Raw genomic sequence first — 19,892 nt, forward strand, 5'->3', positions numbered from 1 at the left:
TGAATTGAAGGTACTGTGAGTTATATGGCCTTATCAACTTTGGGTAAACTGACAGTTTTGCCTTGTTATTATTTTTCCATTCAGAGGTCAGGCAATGGGCAATATTACCAGTAAAGACTGCAGTGTAAGCAAATTGTTATATAAAAAAAATTATCTGTGTACACCAAGAAGAAGGTGTTAGTCACTACTATTAAAATGCTCAGTATATGATCTGTGTTTAAAAATGGAGGAAAAAGTAAGACAAAAATATCTGCTGGCCAGAATAAACATTTAAAATTGTTCAAATAAAAATGTGTTCGTTCGGAAAGCAGATAACATTAGTGTAAATACTTTGAGAGAATATATATAATAAAATATATAAAAATTCATAAAATTCAATTGCTTTCCATAAATAGACTTTGTCATGTAATAGGAGTTTGAATGTATGTCTTTAAGATAATGGCAGATGTAAATGTGCTGTTCCTAGTTTAAAGTTGTAAGGCCTCTTTTCTTTTATTCAGATGAAAAAGGATTGAACACACAGCAACAATACAGGGACAAGATAAATCTTTTATGAACTGATCTTATGTTTGTTAAGATTCAAAGCTAATGCTCTTTAATGTACACAAGTACAACTAATTTAGGTTGAAGGGGCTACAAATTCACAATTTCTTTCTCTGTCTCATGGAAGAGCATTTCAGAATTCTGAAGCATTATATTCAATTGCTATACCTATTAACAAGTTACATTGCAATTTATACTAAAATTTTTACCAAGCAAGTAAGCAGAAGGCGTGTCCTACTTCTTTAACACCGTTAGAAGAGAAACAGCTCAGTGACTCAGCTTACCAAGTAGGCTAACTAGATGTGTTGTTTGATGTAAAAAAAATTTCAAGTTTCTAGGTATTTTGAAAAACAGCTTTGCTATTAAGGAAGTGTGCTCTTCCTATCTTTTAAGAAGGTTTGTTCAGACCATTCTGCTGTTCAGAACTGTCTGAACTGTATCTTTACTGTATCCTTAATATTCCAACCTTTAAAATAAATCAATATGTTTCACTAATGCATTTTTGTAGCTTCAGTAGCTCTTACCATTTCCGTTCTTCTAAGACCATTGATATGGACAAATGTCACCATATGCAGAAATTAGAACTCTGCCGTATTCTGTTGGATTAGAATGAGTGTAAAATACATTATGATTAATATTTCCTTAAATGACAGAGGCATAGTAGCTGAGATTGAAAAATGAGCAGATAGGAACTGTCAGATAAATTCATAATTGCTCAAGATGACTTTCTCAATAAGAAAGAAAGTTTAGGGAAAAAAACAGTCTCCATGAAATAACTCTTCTGTACAGACTTTTTTGAATATATCAACTGAATATGAGCATCATCAATTTCTAACAGTTGTGTAATATCCACAATATTTTGTTTACCTTTTAGGAAGAAGACTCAGAGACATATAATGATGTAGCTACAGTGTGCGGAATGCTTGCTGTGGTTGTAATATCTCACTTACCCAGAGATGCGGCCATTGAATGGCATGTCATTGCAGTAGTTGACAATCCAATGCAAAGAAAACATTTTGCAATGAAGATGTTATCAGAGGGCTTTGAAATTGAATGTGAATCTGTGGAGTCCAGTTCTGCATCTTGTGCTTCAATCTCTGTACGTCTAAGCTTGATTTCACCTTCCACTTCTCCACCCAATTTGGATGGACCTCTTCATGACTTAGTTGTTATGTTTAGACAAGCTGTTGAGAAACTTTCTGAAGACTGCAATGCAATTCCTTTGTCTTCTAGAGCTTTTTTCAAGGAAGATTTTTTTGATGCTCAAGCACTACAAACAGGTAAGACTTTTGATGATGTTAAACAGTGTTAATACTAACCATAAGGTAATTTTTCTTTACTTCTACGTTAGGTTTGTTTTGAAGAAGGTATTTTAGAAGTGCCTTTGAGGATAGGCATGATTAAGATATGTTTGTTCTTTTGCTGGTTGCCTGGCATAATTCTCAAATAGAAAAACTCCATCTTTGGAGGTTTTCAAGTCCAGACTGGATACAGCCCTGACTAAGCTGGTCTGATCTCACCTGCTGACCCTGCTTGAGTAGGAGGTTGGACTAGATGATCTCCTTCCATTCTGAATTATTTTATGATTCTATAAAAGAGAAATTGCCAAGAAATCTGGTGAAGTCCACATAGCAGCCTCAGAGTCGGAGACAGGTAACATGAATCTTCTGCATAAAAGTCTTTGAACAGAGTTCAGATGATAGAACATGTTTGTCATGATCTATAACTATTTTTAAATATCAGTATTTCATGTACTAACAGATACTTTTTCAAGAATAAATAATAATGAAATATTAATGTTCTAAAACAAATAAATGGTGTTGCATCCTGTAGATTAGAGGGTGTCTGTTTTTGAACATGGAATGACTTCGTACCAGCTTATTTAAATAGAACCTTCAACCAAGCAATTTACTATTTTTTTCCTGATGTTTAGATTTTTTAAAATCTGATTCCCATGCGAAGTAAAGAGAATACAGAACAATAACTATAATGTGGCAACTATGATTTATCCCTTATATTTTATATCTGTATTCTGTGCTGTGCTCAGTTTGGAAAAACTAACATTATGCAAGTGCACAGAAACCTCTTTTGTCCGTCAGGCCTACAAAATTGGAAGATCATCCTCGTATTAATTTCAAAAGGAATACGATGAGAACCTTAGTCTATGTTTGTCTCAAACATACACGCACATAAAAAAATCCTTGCAAAACCACAACTGATCTATATTAATTAGCTAACATAAATGTTAGCCCTCAAATATTCTACTGTCCTATTTTTTTTCTTAACCTGCAGCAGTTTTTGAAGAAAATTCAACTTGACATTGTTTAATAGATTTAAAGTACAGGACTTGAAAGCTATAAAAATGTGGCATAGAATAAGCGTATTTAATCCAGGAAGCAAGGAATGAACATATAGCCTGACAGAATGTTGTTGTTTTTACTACGTCTTGTTTAAGAACTAAAAGGAAACCTGATAAAACATGTTCTTGGCATGGGATTAACATTATCCTTTTGCCTGCTCTCTTTCTGATGTTTTGTAGGCCATAAAATAATTACTTTCAAATAAATTTCATTTGTTTTATTAAATATATTGTTGACTATAATGTGTAAATAGTATACATGAAAATTTGATTTGATTCGATTCATGTTACTCTACTAATGGCATAGGTATAGAAAGAGTTGTGATTTTTATATATTCATTTTTGTTTGTATTCAAATCTATCTACTGTCATAATTGCCATCGTTATAACAATTTTGTCATTGTCATCACTGGTAAGAAATACATTCTTGCAAATCTCTAGATTAAATATGCAAGTGGAGTTAATTCATTGATGAAGAATTTAAAAAGAACTTTAATCTGAAAATCTTCAGAAAGTTCATGTGATGGAAAGAAGAACTATGCAATCTATTTGAAAATAATTTCTCAAATTGAAATAGTTGATGATGAATTAGCTCTTACTGATAGTTTCAATCTGATAGAAGACTATTATATGAGTTTCCACTCTATTATAACACAGATTCAAAATCAGAAGACTAATCTTCAATATCTCATTGAGGCATAGGGACATATTTAAGTGTTTTGCTAATATATGTCCTCAGAGCCTTCAAAGGCTTGTAGCCTCAGATGAAGTCTCCTTAGCTTTCCAAAGGATGCAGCATATTAATGGATTACTGAAATATATGCTTAACTGTCTTATATACTATATTATACTTCTTATAAATTAAAATGTACTTACACATATACATTAACTCTCAGTTAAAAAAGCATTTTATAAGGTCTCAAAGATTTCACTGTTCCCATTCATTTCAGTATCCTCTAGACAGTGCCCAGTGGCAGAACTACCGCAAATGTCTTTGTGTTCTGTAGTATGCTTCACAGATGTAATATCCCAGTACTAATATCAGATCTCCCTCTTGAATCTTACAATATTTTACACTGTCTGTAACATAAGCCCGAGGTGTTGGAGATTGCTAGGCTCTGATGACCCCACTTCCTAACAGTTTCTCTTAGTGTGTTCACTGTTTTCTTACTCAGCCTTAAGATGGTCCTCAGATTCATCTACCACATCCCATTATCTTGTCAGCCTTCTTTCTAAGTCTGGATTCAGTACCAAGACAGAAGAAACTGCATGTTTTACATTATCCAGAATTTTACTTCATTACCTGAATAGAATTAGAAACTTACATATTTATATGTTTAGGCAAGTTCAGATAAGCTTATTCTGCTTATGCTCTTGAGCCGGATGGATGCATGAATTTGAATGTCACAAGAGGGACAGAGCATACTCACTAAGGAACAATACTGACTTACAAAATAAACTAGTTTGAGTCTTGTCAGCTCAGAACATGGCCAAAATTTGCTCATATCTGTTTCTGTAGACTTGCTCTAGGATATTTTAACTATTTGGATGTCTCTTTGTGATGATTTCCACTTCCTCCAAAGCTTAAACTTTCTATTGCAGAGTTAGGTCCAGGTGGGTACCACAGTCTACTGATGGTAGTGATCAGATAGTTGGTAAAACTGTCTTTCAAACACAAAGGAGCACTTTACCAGAACCTAGATAAAGTAGAAATATTCTAATTGTGAAAATATGCAAGCCTAATATACGAACTTTTATGAAATTTTCTTTTCTTGACATGGCTGCCAGAACCCAAGTGATACTGAGAGAGCAGATTTTCGGCTGCTGTTTATTAATTCAGCTCAGGTGTTGCTGGTTGCTAGCCATCTGTATGGTGATCTGTTACTGTCATATTTAATCTCTGACATGTGTTAGACATTGTTGATCCCACAAGTAGTTCTGTCCTTTTTGGAGTCTTCAACTACTGTTAGATTCAGAGTCTGCTGAGGAAAGATAATAGTAATAACCTAGCAGGGAATGATAGATACTGCTATTCAAATATTTTTAATGTGAAACACATCAGATGCAGACATAGAAAGTATCATGTGTCAAAAATCGAAAGATATGGCTGAGGGATGCCTGCTGCAGTCTTACTGGATTTCAGGTGAACTTCCATCATGTGTCAGGATTAGTAGATAGTCTTCAGAGAATTCTTGTAAGGTCTTGAACTGCAATGTATTGTCTTCTCTATCAAGAACACAAAGAAGAAATAAAGGTACTTTTTTCTTATTAGAACTCAAAATCATTGGAGTGAAGTGAGGGAACACTGCCACAAGCCTTCTCAAATGAGCTTCTGATTAGATGATGGCTTTTTTTTGGTGCAAAGTTCAACATTCATTTGAAACAGTCCAAGCAAATTAGAGAAGCCTGTTCGTCCCTGATGCAGTAAGATGAGAACAGAGAATATGTATACTTTATGTGTTGTAACAGATTATTGGAAGTTATTATAGCCAGTGTTACCAATGTCAACAGAAGCTAAAGGTTTGTGATGCAAATTTGAGAAAGATAGTTTTCTGTCATCCTAAGACCAGATATAAAGTTTTATTGAACAAAGTGTAGTACTGATGGTGCCCTTCTCACAGGCAATCCCTCATAACATACGAGAGCATTATGGGCACCATGCTGAGACTGCAGAACGTGTTAGAAGTAGGAGGATTAGATTAAGCTGACATATATATTTAGTAAGATGCTGTTAAGCCTTTAGAATTCTTTAACATAAATTTGACTATTTCTTTCTTATTCTCATTTAAATATGTATTAATATAAACATGTCAGGACAAATTTGCTATACCATCTGGCTGACCAGATTATACTTCGGTATAGGAAAAATGAATGATCATAAGTCATCCCATTACGATTTCACAAACCCTGTTCACAGGCTGTATGCAAAGTATTTTTGAATATTTATTAGGGAGTGGGTCCTGCATTCACTAGAACATCATATTACATAATCCTTTTTTAATACTATAGAGAAAACAAAGTGGGAATATAAAAAGAAAAGAGAACAGGAATAGAAATATAGTCTGGAACTACCCAGGTGAACAGAAACTAAATAGTCATTAAGAACTGTTCACTGAGTAAAAATGAAGCAGGTACATAAGTAGTGATAACTGACTAAAATTATAGATATGAAACTGACTGACATACCTGTTCACAGACAAAATAATGTAAGTTTCATTTCCATCATAAACCAAAAGAAATAAGAAAAAGTACCAAATAGATGTTCAACATCTTGTTGAAAATATTCGGAGTACCATTATTGCTGTGTATTAAAGTTGTTATTTTGCTTATGATATTAGAGTTTTCTCGAATTGTCTTCTAACAGCACCAACTATTGTCCATTATTATCACCTTATACTAGATTTCAGATAAGTGTTTATTCTAAGAAAAATCCTTGCCCATAAGAACTTTCCATCAAAATACATCAGTAGGTCAAAGTCTGAATGAGAAAAAGATCAGAACATGCAAACAGAGTAAACATAATGAGTATTAGCAGGGGATACATTGATTTCCCATTTTTTAAAAGAATTTTTTTCTCTTTTTTCTAAAAATACTGCTTTTTTTAAAAGAAATATTGACCAAGATGTAACAGGGGAGAAATATTATAAAGTGAAAAGAAAAGGTGAAAGTGAATGGATCAAGAGTGTGGAACTTCCATTGTTCCAATGGAAGGATTATGAGAAGAAGTGACAGGAGACATCAGAGTTTTTGGGTGCAAAATGTACTCAGCCTAACTGAAGAAGTTCATTCTGAGAAAATCATCCTGTCCAGGAGTGCTGCTCCAACTATTTCATATATTTTTGCTTTCATAGTAAGTGTTTCCTATATGGAATTATCTCTGTTTCTTCCTCATCCATGTCCTCCAGGCTATTCTCATCAACATGGAAAATACCTGACACAAATTTGACAGTGCCTTCAACCAAAGCTGACACTGTCTAGCAGCAGTGGCTGCAGAGGAACACAAAGTAGTATGTCTTGCATCTTTTCCAGCGTTGCTAGATGTTCCACGGTTCCACTAGTAGTCTCCAAGAATAATTCTTGTATACTTCCTGTTTTCTCCTCATACCTTACTAGTCCTACCAGTCCGTCACCTACCAGTACACCAGGAATGAAACAAATGATCATAGAGCATCAGGCATTCAAAGAATAAGAGAAGGTGATGTGGAAACATTGGAAATATTTTCAATATTTCATCTCTCTTCCCACATTGGTGATATCTTCTGTTGCTCTCTTACAGATGATAAAATAATTATGGCTGTTTTGCTGCAGGGGGGAATTTAGTACAGATGTTAAGTTTGTTATACGGTACAAATGTACTCAGGTCCATGTTCTGTGAGGATAACTTCTCTATTTTGAGGGGTAGAAGGATATCACTTTCATTATACATAGGGAAAGTGACATTAAACATGGTTTAAATCCAGGAAAAGGAATTTCTGGAGGTTAGTTTTGCCATAAGGTTGGCATATGTAACTTTGCCTCAGTGAGTGAATTTCAGTATTGAAATGAATGGCAGCTCTGTGCAAGTAATAATGTGATCAAAAACCACCCTCTGATCATTTCCAAGACCCTTCTTGTAGCTGCAGAACAACACGTGTCAAAAATTGAGAAGTCCTATCTGATCATCCAGTAGCCAAAGTCCAAGTGATTCTACAGCACATTTACAGTTGTTTAACATATAGTCTAGTTTTTGGAATCCTGAATGGTGACTTTTTCCCTTCTCTTAAAATATTTAATGGTTTCATCTACTTCAATAAAAGGACACCTTTTTGGTGTTCAGATACTTTATTTCATTCTGTTGTTTCTGGTTATTATCTTGTGTGTCATCTATGTAGCCCAAATACTCCTTATTCTTCCTGTTTACACCCCTCAAATGTTTACAGACCATTATCAGGTTCTTCTCCACACTCAGACATATATTTGTTGTTATATTAAATTAAGCTGTATATAGTCAGCTTTTAGTCTTTCTTCAGCCACCTTTTTTTTTTCCTATTCTTTGAACCCATTCCAGTATGTTACTACCTTTTGAGTAATAGGTTATGCAGAACTGAAAGCAATGTTTTCTGCATTTTGTATTAATTAAATAGGAGAAGGTTTATTATATAGAGCATAAACTGAGATTAGAGATAAAACTGATTTGTACCTGATCAGTTTTGCAATCACTAACTAATGAAGCAGTTGTGGCTAAAGTATATAATCTGGCCAAACAAAAATATTTTAAAGTATCCAAAAGCTATCTGAAATAGACTGAACTTGGTTTGCTACCAAATCCTGTTAATTTAGGCTAAATGGAAAATCTGGGAACAGTTGCCAACCTGAAAGAAGAGGGAATTTCACTTTTAATTCCTTGGGTTTCCTGTTAAGAAAACAAAGAATTTGCCAAGTATAATAGTTCCAGCAGCAGTCCTGTGCTGCTGCTCCAATAAATAAATAAGTAATAAATGGTTAAATTAGTACTAGAAATGAATCAGATTATAATATATGTAAGCAATTAGGAAACACTGACTTGATTCGTGAGTGTGTTTTGAAATGACATTTTAAAAGGATGAAAGTAGCTAAATTTGGTCTTGAGCCACAGAAGTGGCTTTGGAATCTTGCTATTGCTGCCCAAAGTATCCAGTCAAGAGACCTTATGCATAAAATGGTTGTCAACATGCTGGAAGATAAAATTTTTCACATCAGTTTTCAAGGTTGTACTGTTATTATATCTACTATATATCATTGTGTACACATTTTTTAGCAGAATATCTCACATAAAATTATGGGGAAAGGATTGTTCTCTTTTTTTTTAATGTTTGCTACCATAAACAGGATATTGTTTTAATAGTAACATTTCCTCTTGATTGAATTTGAATAGGAATGTGGTTTATGCCTGGGAAGCAGTTGTCTAAAATATATTAGATCTTACTTTAGAGCAGGGGGCTTCTGTCCTTCAGGATGGCAAATTTGTTTTTTAAGAGCACAGATACTAGACTGAGAAAAATTCAACCACTCAATGCCAAGGCAAAAAGTGAAGAGGAAAAGGTTTTTTTGTTCTTTTTGCCACCTGCACTGTAACTTCTATGTCAAGAAAATAGCTGTAACTAACCATCAAAAGACAGTATTTTGCCATTGTCACAGTTCATCCAAATTGACTCAACAGAGCATATATAGTGGGGCTAACATTCAATTTCTCCTTAAATTTTTAGTAAATTTAGGTTTAAAATAGCATATTATTAGGTGTCACTGAAAAAGTTGCTACAGTGTAAAAGTAAGCAATGAAAAAATCTTAATTTTTCCTTCCTTTGGACTTCCCTCTGCTTTTCTAGTAATGCATTAAGTCTGCTTTGATCCAATTAGTATATCTAATTCATTGACAGTGAAGGTACATTTATAACATAGTTCCTTAAAAGAATCACCTCTTTTCTGCCTGCACAGTAAGTCTAGAATAACAACACTGGATAATTGGAGATGATGTAAATTTTTTACACTGTAACAAATAAGAATTCTTTCTCTGTCTGCATTATTTCTGAATGGCAAGAGGGTAGCCAGCAGGTTGAGGGAAGTGGGCTGCACCTGAAATACTGTGTCCAGTTTTGGGGCCTCCCAGTACAAGAGAAAGAGCTCGCCAAACTAGAGAAAGTCCAGAGAAGAGCCACTAAAATAAATGGTTGGGAAAGTGGAGTATATGGCATATGAGAAAAAACTGGAGGAAGTGTGTTTGTTCTACCTGGAAAAGAGAAAGCTAAAGGAGAACTGAACTGCAGTCTTCATTACCTTAATAGCTGTTGTAGAGAAGAAGGAGCCAGCCTTTTCTCAGACCAGGAAGGACGAGAGGCAACATTCACAAGGTGCAGCAAGAGGAATTCTAGTTAGACAAAAGAAAAGAGTTTTTCACCAGGATAAGTGCTGGAACAGGTTGCTGAGAGAGGCTGTGGAATCTCCATCCCTAGAGATTTTCAAAAACTTGACTGTGCCAGGCCCTGAACAAATTGATCTAATCTCCAAGTTAGCCCAGCTTTGATCAGGAGGTTGGACTAGATGATTTCCAGAGGTCCCTACCAACCAAAATTATTCTATGATTCTATGATATTATTATAAAATTACTAATAAATTCCCCAAAAGAATGCCATTAAATTGCAGATTCTCTGTGAAAAAAACAGCTTCTTTCCTTCTGTCATTAGTACTGCACATTCTTACAAAAGATGACTACCACTCTTTATTACAATAATAATTACTGAAGCCAATAAGCAAGATTTCCTACTGGAGTGTGTCTTTGAAAGAGAACTGTTTCTTTAGAAGTGTCTGTGTTCTTTGTTCTTTTTTTAAGCTCATTTCTCTGTAGTATGCACATTTGTCCTTTTTTCTTTGCCTGTCTCTTTGTCTCAATAGAACTCATAAGTTCGCTATTAGAATTATCACTGGGCTGTGATATCTCTGCAGTTTTTCTTATGACAGTGTAAAGCCAATGTGTCTCCAGGGTCCAATTCATTTGATGATGTTTGAGACACCTGAGGATGAGGAAAGTTGTTCCTCTTATGAAGATGAATAATTTATATCATCAGTAATATCATATCTTGAACTGGCAAAAAATTTTGCTTTCCTCATTTAAACAGATTAATAGATGTTTATACCATTTGATATGAAGAATGTGGCACAAATGTGAGGCTCCCTATGTTTCTGTACATAAGCTTGAGGAAAAATTGTGTGTGGAGATGCAATGTGTTCCCTGAGTCCATTTCTACCGGAAATGAAAATTGTTTCTCTCAAAAATACAAAGCAGCTTATTAATCTTATCAGAAAGTAGCTATTGGATAAAAAGCATAATCCTGAGATGCTCCATGATCAGCTGCCTTGACAAAGACAGCCACAGTTGTCCTTAATGTCAGGTTAGTTTCCTTTTTACAAACCAGAAACTTAGGGGCGTTTTAAAAGTGTTTTGAGCACTGAGATACTTCTTTGTGAGATAAATTATCTACACTAGAACATATGCATCTTTAGTTGAAGGTTTTAGAGGTTTTGTCTTCATTTAAAAGTATTTTGAATTTTTTTTTTTATCTCTCACCAAATCTATATATACTTATATATATATCTTCTATCTTTTATATATATATATCTTTCACCATTTCGTAGCAATAGTGCAATTTCAATACAAAGTGTGCAGGAAAACAGAAAAGATAAGAGAGTACAGGTCTGAATAAACTAGACAGATATTGCATGCTTCAATATTTGCCTGCCATCTCTCAGGGCAGGGGTTGGAAGTGTCTTGTATAAAGTTTGCTGTATGCCTGGAGAATTTTGATTTGTCTGAAAATATTATTTAGAACTAATGACTCAATGAGGAGCAGATTTCTTGTTCTTGCAAGCATTGGGCCATATTATATAGATGTTTAGATTCCTAAGACTAATAAGGTATTGGCAAATGCTTTTAGGAAGGATAATTAGATTGTTACATGGTTTCATACATATTTTTCTTGTGGATTTCTGGCTAAATTCCTAGGATATTTCATAAAATAGCAGTATTATTACACAGCATGATATAAAAATGAGCATTTTAATGTGATCCTTCTTTTGCTTTGTACTGCACTTGCAGCTTGTGGCTACAGTTTTCCCTTTGAATTTATCTTTATTTCAGGAAATTATTTTAATAAACTTGGAACTTTTTCTTTCAGTTGTTTCTGTTATATACTGCAGAACATCTTCACTTGTAGTCATAAATTCAATGTGGATTATTTCAGAACTTCTGTTTTAAAAGTTGGAAAAAATCTTATTTGTATATTTAAAAATTTCAAACAACTCATGTACAGAAGAAGCAGTTCAGCTGAAATAGTTCTTTGTACTTTCAGAGAAGAATACGGGAGAATTTGAGAAGAAAGATTTTCATATCTATGTGGAGTTAAAATCTGAAAGAGAAATATTTTTGTGAAGGCATAAAGGGGAGGAGTCATAAAAGGGACATGTCATCTTTCATTAGCAGCTAACATAGAGTCTTGTGTTTTTTCCTAAAAAAGCATGAGAAGAGAGAGATAGTATATGAAACAGATGAATAAGACAATCTGTTCTTTCCTGTACTGGTCCACAGAAACTTGTCAAGGAGTTAGGATGACCAGAGGTAATTTTTAGACCAACTATGAATGGAGGCTTTGGTGGCTGTGGAGCAGAAATCCGTTAGCAATTGCATCCCTAAACCCAAGCAATAGGACTGTAGTATTCTGTCTCACTGAACCCTTCACAATCTGGTTTTCTTAGGCTGGAAAAAAAGGAAAATATTTGGACCTAAGGAACTGCAAATAATTGCCTCTTTTTTTTTTCTTTTTTTTAAATCTTCCCAATAAAATGAAATACTTTTATGAATATTTTTTCTCTGAAGCTAAATATATATTTTACATGGTGTTTTCTTTCCTGGCATTTAAGCATGATGGTTTGTATATTTTTATTGAAAAGGTAAACAGTTCAAAGAAGAAAAAAATCCTGTATCTCATTTTAGAGTATTTTCCCATTTTCCTTCTTCAAAATTTAAAGTTAGCTACAGACCACTGAATCATTAAGAGGAGGTGAGAAGACTGCATAAAGTAGACTTGATACAAGACCTCATAGAAAATACTTTCACACAAATGGAAGGTTGCACAAGTCTGTGAATTCATTAGGCTAAAGAGCAGTTTAACCAGGTTTTGACAGGATTTGGAAAATAATTAAAAACTTATAATTTGCAAGCTGTAAAATTTACAAAATTTAAGCCTCCAGAGTACTTCCAAATGTACTTTACTGGTCAGGAGATAAAGACTTTATGAACTTTGAAAATCAAAATTAATACTCTTCACCTAATACTAATATTTCTGGGGGGAAAAAGGTATGTTCAAGATAGTTGTTTCTAATATTTACAGTGTAGGGAGTTGTCCTCAATCATCCTTCCAGCAATGCATTTTGATAAGGTAAAAGTATTCCAGCTTTTTGTAGAATCTGTTTCTTATTAAACATACAAAAAATAGCACCTCATTTACAATAGAAAAATTGATTTTACTGGTATGTTGTTCTGTTCAGTATGTGTTGATTCAATACACCAGCTATTGAGTGGATTTATACATATGAAAAGCAATAGTATCTCACTGTTTTTCCTCTCAAGGATATCATACCAATGATATGGATGTAAATCCATTTGAGGTTATTATATTTATTTCCACACACAAACAGGAAGATATATGGCACAGAAGGATTAACTAATTTAGTAACTTAACACAAGATGATGGAATTACAGAGATTCATTTTTCTTGAAGTTGTTAGCTGAAGTTACAGGTGCTCTGAAAATTAGATGCTGCTTAGAGACAGTATTATATAAAGAATAGATATGTACAGCACTGAAGCAGAACAGTTCATTGAAATGCACGCCTTGTTTTAGAAAGGGGTATGAGATCAAATCTGTTTTGAGATTGCTCTTCTATTGGGTATACCTTCATCATTTTAGAATTGTCAAGGGATCTTGTCATTTCCAGACTTTTATGAAATGCATGACTAGTTGTAGCCAGCCTAAGGCATTTTCCACAATTACATACATGAAGATAAACACATTCTAATTTAGCTGATTGATTACTATATTTTTTCTTTGCACTAACTACATAGAATGTGTCCTGAATCCCTTTGTGTTATATCACATAGCGTAGCTTACCTGCTGTGATCCAATCAAGTGTTTGGGTCATTCAAATTATAACAACAGAAGAAATTAGCAGAATCTCTATCTTCAGATTAGGCTTTTTCAAATTTACTTTTCTTCTAAATTTGAATCATGTTTTTTCTTGTTATGGTTGTTTTTAGCTGTGATAGTATGCAAAACACTTAAACTTTCAGTCTAATGCCTTTAAAAGTTCAGAAACAAAAACCTCAGCTGTTTAATAATGCTTTCATTAAAAGTACTGCTTGTCAGTTTTGGCTTAACTTGCCTGAAAATACTTTATGTGGGAGTTTTCCAACCTTTTTAGCTATTTTCTGTGCGTATAAAGATTTCATTTTGATAGGAAACAAGCTGTGTAATACTTCCCCGTTACAGAGGGTAATGCTACAGTTCTTGTCCTGCAATAAGAGTACCATACAATGCTTCTTTAAAAAAATGGCTTTGGCGGTATTAATTTGAAGGAACAATTTGATAGGCTGCTAGGCATGAGTTATTCTATAAGCATTGCTTGAAACTCACTGTTACCATTTTTTTTTGTTCTTTACATTTCACCTTTCATGAATATACTACAGATAGACAAGCTGAAAAACATTCCAGAAGTTTTCAGCACATAAAGCATCCCTATTCAAAGTCAATAATTATACTAAAAAGACTGCATCAGTTCCAAGGTGCATTAATGTCATCTTAGATCTAAGATAGTATATTTTTAGCTCTGAGCTGGTGAGGAATCTTCAATTAGTTATCTTCATCTTTATAACACACATTTCAAAATTATCCAATCAGTGCCTCCCACTATGTCTGTTAGGAGAAAGAAGAAAACAATACATTTTCTGGAAGATGATAAGACTTAAATATGCATGTCCAAACATAGGGGAAATTGTTTATTTTTCTGGCACAAATGAAAGTGTTAATGGAAGAGCTGTACATGCCAGGCAAAAGGAGCTATGCAATTAAAGACCTTAACCCATTTGAACTGAAACGATTGTAGCCTCTAGTTCATCCAAAGGATGGTCTGTATTGTGAAATGTGACGTCACCTACAGACACATGTAACAAGTCCAATTTTCAGAAAATACTGAGCATCTGATTTCTGAAAATCAAGTCAAGCTGAACATCAGCAATAATTTCACTTTTGTTGTTTTGCCTTTTAGGTATAATGAAATCTCAATCTATTGAAATTAATGGAAATTATGTTAACATCACTAGGAAAGAATTCAGCACAGCTGACGTATTTCAAAGACAATCTGAGCCTTCATTTTCAATAGGGAGATGAAAGTACAAGGCTTTATGTTAAAGCATGTTTATGTCCATTTGCTTAGTCTTTTCTACTCTTTCCTCTTACTCTCCTATTCTATTTCCCTTTTTTACTTCCACTATCCCTTGTTCTGGACCACATAAGTCATGTCTCAGTCTGAGTCCTGGAAAACATAATGCAGGAATAAAACTTGGAGGCTGGCACAGTGGGCCAACTGCAATAAAAAAATGTAAAAATTAAGAGACAGTAGTCTGAAGTTTCTTGATCCAGAAGAAGGAGATATGACTGACATAAACCAGAATATAGCAAACAGCAAAATAAAGCCAAAGCTTCTGTTTTTTAAAATGTATTCCTCTATGCTGAAAATATGATCAGTAGATGAGAAGCAAGAAGTAGTGAGCAAAAAGTTGTGTACAGAATGCACAGCTTGGATTCTACTGGGTGTTATATATTAAATTAACAGTCATTAATATTTTTCTCTGTCCCCCTTCAAAATGAAAATAGTGGCACAGAAACAAAATAAACTTGATAAATCACACACAGTCCTCACTCCAGCCTAAATGGAACACATCCTTTTGGTGTTGTTAATTTTTAAAAAAGAACAGGTTTTGTATTAACAGGAGGAAAAGAAGTATTTGAAGGAAAAATATCCCTTTTTAGGATCCTGATACTGTGAAATATTTGTGTCTCATGAGAATTGCTGAATGCTTTTCATTGCCATTAAAATCACTGCATGGAGACAGCTGGACTCCATCTCATTTAAACTTAAAGTGGGTGCATAGTCAGCAGTCAGAGTGGTGCATCTTTGATGCAGGAGACAAGAAGTTCAGCTTTGCCTTACTATCATGATTTCTAATCAAACTGGAAGTTTGAAGCAATATGCAGGTCAGTGATTATGATGGGGACACATCTTGCATGATGAAGTCCAAGGCTGGATTTTTATTTGTTGAGGTAGTACAAAAAGGACAGTGTCACCTCACACTTACTTAATTTTTAATGACAGGCTGTTTTTAAATTAAAACAAAACATCCCAATAACATTTGAAATGCTCACTGTCTTTCTTTGACTGTGAGGCTTAGAAAGTGACTATCATTATTGTTCCTTCTATAGCTGACCTTTTGAAGTGCATCCTTGAATTCAATAGATGTTTGTGCAAGATCACCAGATTCCCTAAAAAACTCGTGGTCTCCCAAGTAAGTGTTATGCATAAAACACATAAAAGAGTTCTATAGTAAACCTCTGTTATCAGTGAAGAACAACCAGTTGACATGATTATAAATATTTATGTTTTAGTTATTATAAAACAGTGACTGGTAATGTGGTTTGTATGGCAAATCCTGATCATCTCTTTAGGATACAAAATAGTCATAAATTATTATTACATGTTTTTCAGAAAGCCCTTCAAACTAACAAATGAATTTGAACATTTCAGAAAGTATGCGGGAGTTGCAGGAAATACCATGTCATGCTTTATTACATTGTACTGGCATCTTATCAACTGGGAAGAAGCTTTGAAAAAAAGGGCAAAATATGACAGTAACGGGTACAGTATTCTAAATGCATTATGCATGTGTGCGTGTATCATGCAAATTGACCAATATGAAATAGTCTTCATTTTTTAAAAATATAAATTAATGCATTTAAGAAAACTACTCCAGGATATGTGGCACAAGTTCAATACGTATGCACATACCTAATCCACCCGTGGAGTACTTAAACCTGTTCATACTTTTCTGAACTGAAGCTTATGTCTAAAATTACCCTGCTGAAAGTGGCTCCAGTTCAGTATTTGAGCACATAACTAATATATCCATAAAGTACTTAGTGCCTGATTCCTTACTAAATTGACATGGCATGTCTGCAAAAAGGAATTTGCTTACCTACCCATTTAAAGGGTATAAGGGAAATAAGGATAAAAATCCTACAACAAAATTTTAAACAGGCCAGAAGAACTGAGTGTCCAGTAATCAGAGGGTTATGATCAATAAACTAAATTAGAAGGAAAGATTAGAAAATCACATGAAAATGCAAGTTATTGTATTGTCCACAAAAACACAATTTATGTGTGCAACTTAGCCTTAAAATCTTTTTCTGGGAATTGAGCATATTTTGAGCAAGTAATTGATTATCTGCAAAAAAGATCGTCTTCCTTGCCACAGTGTTGGTAGGCATACAAATATTTTCCTTTCCCCATTTAGAAGCACAAAAGGTTATTCATTTGTCTGTGCTTGTTATGTATAGATGATGTAATTTTTATATAAATGTTCATATTTTCTGTGTATTCTTTATTTTGTTATTTTCTTAAATGATAAGAATTTTGCTTGCATAACATAAGTAAACATATTCTGAGCTTTTCCATACTGCTTAACCAAATTAAGTCAATCCTGACATTCAGTTACCCAACAGCATGCAGAAATAAAGTGTGCTGGTACCTGTAGATGCTCAGGAGAAACTGGATTTAGACTGTCTCATTTCTCTCCCTTTAAAAACCTAAGACAACCAAGAAATTTTTCCTCTTGTCAGTCAATTGATCCTAGTATCATTCTAGAGTAGAGAAAACATTTTGAAGTAGAGTTCTTTTCCTTTCCCCGCCCCCCACCCCACTCCTTTATTCCCATAGTATTTGGAAAGAGGAGAGTCTTTATTTCTTAACAAAGCAAACAGAATTGTTTACCTGAGAAGACTTGGACGGTCTTAGTCAAGACTGAACGCATCAAATTATGAGAGGATGTTGAGGGAAGGAGATGGGTGGAAAGGGTTGTAAGATGCCTGCTGATAATTAAATGGGATCACACCATCTCAATCGCCTCTGACTCTAGGCCACCGTTCCTGTCATTGTGGCTCCTGACTATTTCCAGAAAGGAATGAAGGATGATTCTGGCCTCCATCCGTTTCATTCATCTGCTCACTTCAGAGCCTGGTTGCCTCAGGGCCTCTGTCATGATTATACCAGGACATAGATGAGCATGTAGTTCACATCCAGTGAGATCTGAACATTTAAATTTTTAAGAAAACACTCAGGTGACAGCTGTTTTCTCTCACTCTCAAAATTCATTGGATTGGAATGAGCAATCTGAATTTAAAAATGAGAGATGCAAATCAAAGTGCCCCCTCACTGGAATTTCTCAGTGGCATGCCCACTCCTTTGCCATTGTCCCTGTTCTTTTCGATATTATTTACACCTTGACTGGCTGATTTTTGTTGAGACTTTTATCATTTTTGCAGCTCTAAAAGCATTCTGACAACATAAAGTGACCTTAAAAACAAGGAATCCTATCAGGAGAGAGACTTGGTCTACATTCTTTGCATCTCAGTCTGTGCTAACTGTTTTAAATATTGTTTATATATAAATAAATACAGGCCCTTCATGGTTATACTTAAGTATTAAGTCTTTCTTTTCATCTTTGTCTTGATGAACTGCTGAATATTTTCTGTTTTTTTTCATGTATTCATTATTTGGCTAAGCAGTCTGTTGATACTTGCTTTTTGAAATTGTAAGAAATATTTGAAATTAGCTCTTAAACTGAGATTGAAGCTCAGTGATTTTAGATACTGTTTTAAGTTTCCGGTATTACAAAGTCTATCTTGAAGATGTTAAACTTTCATAATGAGTTCATTGAGTTTTCAAGCAAAAAGTTGTATGCATCTGATTGTAGCTTTGCAAGCTCACCCTGCTTCTTCTTGGTTTGCAATGTCTAGCATTTGAAGAGTTCCATTTCTTCATAAAATAGAAGTGGCACTGGCAACAGCTGAACGGCGTTCTCCATACTACTTTTTTAGTATACCAGAGTCGAGTTTTGGAGAGCCTGTGTCATAGGAGAAAGGGAATTTGAGCTCTACACTCTTTCAATACTTGATCTTCTAGTTTACAAACTACTTCTCTTCTATTATTCTGCAGCCCATTGCCTCATGAAGATCATATGGATGATACATAGTTTTCCTTTAAAAGGGTAGATTATATAAGAATGAAAGAGCTCTGTCTGATTTTCATCTAATTGCAAGATAAATTGCGTGACTGGAAATTGGGGACGAGTTCATTTTACTCATGAAATGAACAGATTCAACATTAGAACTCTTGATACAGTTCTCCTAGAACAACCCTTCCTCCTACCTTGTTCACCTTTGCTAAAATAATGGACTTGAAGACACACTGTAGTTCTTAGCCAGCATTTTGCAAAACAACTACTGGTGTTTCCATGGTGATAATTGTTAGCCTTACTAGTAGTGTTATGTTTGCAAACTGACAATTCCACATTAGCTCATTTGATAAATGCTGTTTGACCAGATTTGAATCTTTATCTCCTCCTAAAAGCTAAATAGTTCTGCATGTTTGGAATTAATTGTGTCGGCTTCATTAATCTGTTTCATGATTTTAAAACTCCTAGGGGTGTTTTGATCTGGTGTTTGAAGTTACTTTCTTGATCAACCCTGGAGGTTCATCCTATACTTGTGAACTGGAGTTGACTAGTTCACTAGGCTTGACTTAAAGCTGTTTGACTATGATTGTTGTTGCTTGCCTTCTTTATGGATCACAGATTTTATCTGTTAGCTAAATCACATAAAAGTCAAGCAATTAACAGGGAAGAAATAGAATTTATCTAAAATTTACTAAAATCTTTTATTGTCCCTAAAAGCGTAATCATGACCTTCTACTGAAATGGATAGAACCTGTAGCTACAGGGCACCTTTCACACAGATTTCACTGCAAGATTGAAGATAAAATGAAAGGCCAGATAGTTTGCAGCCATTCTGTAGGCTGTGGACCAAAAAATTATAACTACTGGAGTAAGTTCAAACTGTTAGTGATTAACGAAAGACTGTCATCTTTCTCAGACTTCTGTCCATGTAGAGCTTGTTGAAAATTCATAAGATGCAGCATTAGTGACATTTCCAGGGTAATATACTATCTACTGTAGCAAAGAATTATCTGGAAGTAGAAATTCCACTCTTCTGACTTTTTTCTTAATAAACATATTAACTGTATAATGAACTTCCACATTTATTGCTCAACTATTTCCTTAATAGTCATGTGTTTACAAATGAAATATTTTTAAT

The 19,892-nt window shown here is 34.3% G+C and overlaps 1 protein-coding gene across 8 annotated transcripts in view; it reads left to right on the top strand.

Moving 5' to 3' along the window:
• The window catches only part of DPH6 (diphthamine biosynthesis 6), a 232,215-nt gene that overhangs the window by 189,151 nt on the left and 23,172 nt on the right, over nucleotides 1–19,892 (top strand). For 4 of the 8 annotated variants that reach the window (XR_010884170.1, XM_067296661.1, XM_067296662.1 and 1 more), the window contains one exon: nucleotides 1,418–1,823. Coding sequence is in view for 7 of the 8 variants with exons in the window: in XM_067296661.1 (XP_067152762.1) it covers nucleotides 1,418–1,823 (406 nt within the window). In the remaining variant the exon portion in view is untranslated. Of the gene's footprint in view, nucleotides 1–1,417; nucleotides 1,824–15,947; nucleotides 16,031–16,269; nucleotides 16,376–19,892 lie in introns of those variants that run through there. The other 4 variants (XM_067296658.1, XM_067296663.1, XM_067296659.1 and 1 more) reach the window with 2 other exon arrangements.

This window comes from Apteryx mantelli, chromosome 4 (genome assembly GCF_036417845.1).
Source record: "Apteryx mantelli isolate bAptMan1 chromosome 4, bAptMan1.hap1, whole genome shotgun sequence".
Taxonomy (NCBI): Eukaryota; Metazoa; Chordata; class Aves; order Apterygiformes; family Apterygidae; genus Apteryx; species Apteryx mantelli.